Source organism: Citrus clementina, unplaced genomic scaffold (assembly GCF_000493195.1).
Source record: "Citrus clementina cultivar Clemenules unplaced genomic scaffold, Citrus_clementina_v1.0 scaffold_3, whole genome shotgun sequence".
Taxonomy (NCBI): domain Eukaryota; kingdom Viridiplantae; phylum Streptophyta; class Magnoliopsida; order Sapindales; family Rutaceae; genus Citrus; species Citrus x clementina.
Window position 1 is genome coordinate 24,018,918 of NW_006262339.1, and position 4,270 is coordinate 24,023,187.

General features: G+C 35.6%; 2 protein-coding genes across 2 annotated transcripts in view; both read left to right on the forward strand.

The window, feature by feature from the left end:
- LOC18048527 (putative disease resistance protein At4g11170) overlaps positions 1 to 760 on the forward strand; it is a 55,727-nt gene extending 54,967 nt beyond the window's left edge. Inside the window, exon 2 of the mRNA XM_024188992.1 lies at positions 442 to 760. Coding sequence (XP_024044760.1) covers positions 442 to 529 — 88 coding nt within the window. The 3' untranslated portion in view covers positions 530 to 760. The remainder of the gene's footprint in view (positions 1 to 441) is intronic.
- A 180-nt stretch (positions 761 to 940) lies between these two features.
- Positions 941 to 2,885, forward strand: LOC18045798 (disease resistance-like protein DSC1). The gene is made up of 4 exons (XM_024187185.1): positions 941 to 1,486; positions 1,857 to 2,156; positions 2,256 to 2,481; positions 2,578 to 2,885. Exons 1-4 carry the CDS (start codon positions 941 to 943, stop codon positions 2,883 to 2,885), a joined length of 1,380 nt encoding a protein of 459 aa, XP_024042953.1.
- The last annotated feature ends 1,385 nt before the right edge of the window (positions 2,886 to 4,270 follow it).

A 4,270-nucleotide genomic window follows, 5' to 3' on the forward strand; every position in this document is an offset into this window, starting at 1 on the left:
CACGCAGCACTCTTCGTTAAAATTTCTGGCTACTAAACTACAAGTTTAAAAATTTTTAAGCATCAAATTCTAGACTTCCTGACTTCCCCACTTTTGTGCTCTCATAATTATAAAATAATTGTGACAGAATTAATAATAAAAGCTCGAGAATTTTACAATATATATGTAACAAAATTAGGGGTGGTCTGTCGTTTTTTAAGCAATTTCAACCTCCCACTCAGATACCACCATTAGAAAAAAAAAACTCACGCATATTCCTGTAATTTAAGAGTTCTTAATTTACTGGGAGATTGTAGACCAGTGGTGGTATATATTAATTTCAATAGAAAAATTGGCAATCTCCCTTATTTCATATTTAATGCAAATTCCTCCTATTAATTTTATGTATTTGCCAGGCGTGAGTCGGAACTTATAAATGAAGTTGTTAATCACATTTTGAAGAGATTGGATGAAGTGTTTCGGCCGTGTGATAACAAAAACCAACTGGTTGGAGTGGAATCAACAGTTGAGGAAATTGAATCTCTATTAGGTGTTGAGTCGAAAGGTGTTTACGCTTTAGGGATTTGGGGCATTGGTGGTATAGGCAAAACAACAATCGCTAGAGCTATTTTCGACAAAATCTCGGGTGATTTTGACGATTCTTGCTTCCTCGAAAATGTTAGAGAAGAGTCACAAATACCAGGAGGATTAGCTTGCTTACGACAAAAACTTCTTTCAAATTTATTGAAGGATAAAAATGTGATGCCTTATATTGACCTCAATTTTAATTAGAAGGCTCAGTCGCATGAAGGTTCTGATTGTTTTTGATGATGTGACTTGCTTCAACCAATTGGAATCTTTAATCGAAAGTCTTGATTGGCTTACGCCTGTGACTCGAATCATAATAACCACCAGAAATAAACAAGTGCTTAGAAATTGGGGGGTGAGGAAAATATATGAGATGCAGGCATTAGAATATCATCACGCTCTTGAGCTTTTTAGTCGACATGCCTTCAAACGAAACCATCCTGATGTTGGTTATGAGGAACTTTCAAGCAAAGTAATGAAATATGCTCAAGGTGTTCCTTTAGCTCTTAAAGTTTTGGGTTGCTTTCTACATAAAAGGGAAAAAGAAGTCTGGGAAAGTGCAATAGATAAATTGCAAAGAATCCTCCATCCAAGTATTCTTGAGGTATTAAAAATAAGTTATGATAGTTTGGACGATAAGGAGAAAAATATTTTCCTTGATGTTGCTTGTTTCTTTCAAGGTGAGCATGTAGATCCAGTAATGAAATTCTTTAATGCAAGTGGCTTCTACCCAGAAATAGGAATGAGTGTTCTTGTTGATAAATCTCTCATTGCTATCGATTCATACATCAAGATAACAATGCATGATTTACTACAAGAATTGGGTAGGGAAATTGTTCGACAAGAATCAATTGATCCTGGAAACCGCAGTCGGCTGTGGCATCATGAGGATATCTATGAAGTTCTTACGTATAATACGGTAAGCAGTTTGTTTAAAAACTTGATGTGAATATATTTACATACGCTCACACTCATGAGTCTTAGAAATGCGATGACAGTTTGTATAACCGTTTGTAAGCATAATTGATATGTATTACTTGTGTTATTATGTTTCTTCGTGCATTTGCAATCAAGAGTTTAACTGCCTAGCAGTAACTATAAACATGAATTATTGAAATTCGATATGTGTAATGACAGAGAGCCCCACTCCAATCCCACATAAACTCCATGCAAGAATAAATAAAAATTGAATTAACAACTATAAATTAAATGAAGTTCAATTCATTAGTGGAATATATATATCATCTTTCATTTGATTTTAACTTTATTGGTTTTGTATTTACTTTTAGGGGACAGAAAAAATTGAGGGCATCTGTTTGGATATGTCAAAAGTAAAAGAGATTCGTCTAAATCCTAATACTTACACAAAGATTCCTAAATTGAGATTTTTAAAGTTCTATAGTTCATCAATCAATGGAGAGAACAAATGTAAGATATCTTATTTGCAAGATTCCGGATTTGCTGAAGTGAAATATCTTCACTGGTATGGATATCCGTTGAAGTCATTGCCTTCAAACCTTAGTGCAGAGAAACTTGTGTTACTTGAAGTGCCTCATAGTGACATTGAACAACTTTGGGATTGTGTGAAGGTATGGATATCTTATTATATATGTGCAATCTCTCAATAACAACATTAAATTATTATACGTGGTAACGATTTTTTGTTGGCCTCTTTTTTGACTGAGCAGCATTATAGTAATTTAAACCAGATAATCCATGCTGCCTGCAATAAGCTAATTGCTAAAACTCCAAATCCCACGTTGATGTCACGTCTGAACAAGCTAGTTTTCTTGAATCTAAGAGGTAGCAAAAGCCTGAAAAGTCTTCCATCTGGAATATTTAGCTTGGAATTTCTTACCAAACTTGATCTTTCGGGCTGCTCAAAATTGAAAAGGCTTCCAGAGATCTCATCAGGTAATATAAGCTGGTTTTTTTTAAGGGGGACTGCAATTGAAGAACTGCCCTCATCAATTGAGCGTCTACCTAGGCTCGGGTACTTGGACCTTTCAGATTGTAAAAGGCTTAAGAGTCTCCCAAGCAGCCTATGTAAGTCGAAATCTCTTGGAGTTCTTATTCTCTGTTGTTGCTCAAATCTTCAAAGATTGCCGGAATATCTTGGCCAATTTTCCTCGCCAATAGTATTGAATCTAGCGAAAACCAATATTGAGAGAATACCAAAAAGCATTACCCAACTTGTCATGTTGCGATACGTCCTCTTAAGTTATAGTGAGAGGCTTCAATCCTCACCAAAGCCTTCATTCATTGAACGAGGTCGCCAGGCACTGCAACCATTTTTAAGTTTGTTCTCTAAGTTATGAATCTTATAGGCAGTTTTTTTTTTTACCGGACTAATAATTTTAAATTGTAAGGTGATTCTACTACAGGAATTGTTCAAGATACCCTGAGCCATATGCTAGATGTACTTTTGCAAGAAATATGGGTAAATGTGTGTCTTTAACTCTCTCTACTTACAATTTCTACAATCGTTTTTTTTTGGGCATTTAAAATTATGTTTTTTCGGTACAGAGAGGTTTTTCCATGGGCAAAGTTCATATAGTACTACCTGGGAATGAAATTCCAAAGTGGTTTAAGTTTCAAAGTGTGGGATCTTTTATAAACTTGGAGATGCCACCAGATTTCTTCAATAATAGCATAATGCAGGGCATTGCATTTAGTGCTATTTTAGCATTTTCTAACCGTCATGTAGATTGTGGCACATGGTTTTCATTTTCTTTTGAGCTCAAAGTGAAAACCACTAAAGATTGTGGTCCGCATGACACACAGTTATTTCAGAGCAGAGTTAATTATATAGAATCAGATCACTTACATTTCGGGTGCTATCTGTTCTGTGGAAAGGATTTTAATGGTTTTTGGAAATGCAATTGCATTCCTGAGGCAGTCCACTTTAATGTTTTTCCGCCTTTGAAGTGTGAGTGCTGCGGGGTGAAAAAATGTGGGATCCATTTATTTTGCTTCCCAGATTCTACGAATTCAATAGAAGATCCAAGCACATGTTTCAACTATAACGAAGAAGACTGAGATTTTCATGAATGTATTTTTATTTCTTTCTTTTTTCTAATCACTTTTAATAATAGGAGAAAATTCAAAATCAGTTCTTGGAGCAAAACATTCATGTAATAACTTTTGAGGGATCTAGTGAATGTAACACAAATTCACACTAGAGTATTGAACTTTCCCCTGTTAGATGATGAGTATAACGTATGAGAGGCACATGATGTGTATTGTAAAATTAAAATTATTGGCCTTCTGTCCTACATTTTGCGCACATATATCTACCAATGAAAATATGCCACTTATTGTCATGACCCAGCCTAGATCGTCATGACCTAACCTAGACCTAAAAAGATATTGTCAGCTTTGAACCTTAACAAGGCATGCACGGTTTTGTTTCTAGAGTGCCTATACACCTTAAAACGTGTCTTGCCAATTTAGGTGTGGATTACCCCTTATAGACCTAGCATCTCTCTTGTGTTTTGTCAATGTGGGATTTGCCTAAGTGTTATATACACTCCTATTTAGGGACTCAATATCCTTACTGAGGTTTTGTCTCATCATTGTTCAAGAGGACACGTGAAGCTGCATAGATACCATCTATCATGATCCAACCCAGATTGTGATTTCGGTTTTCTATCAGTTGATCCACCAGACATGAGAAACCCAACTTGGGAATTTGGGGATTCAT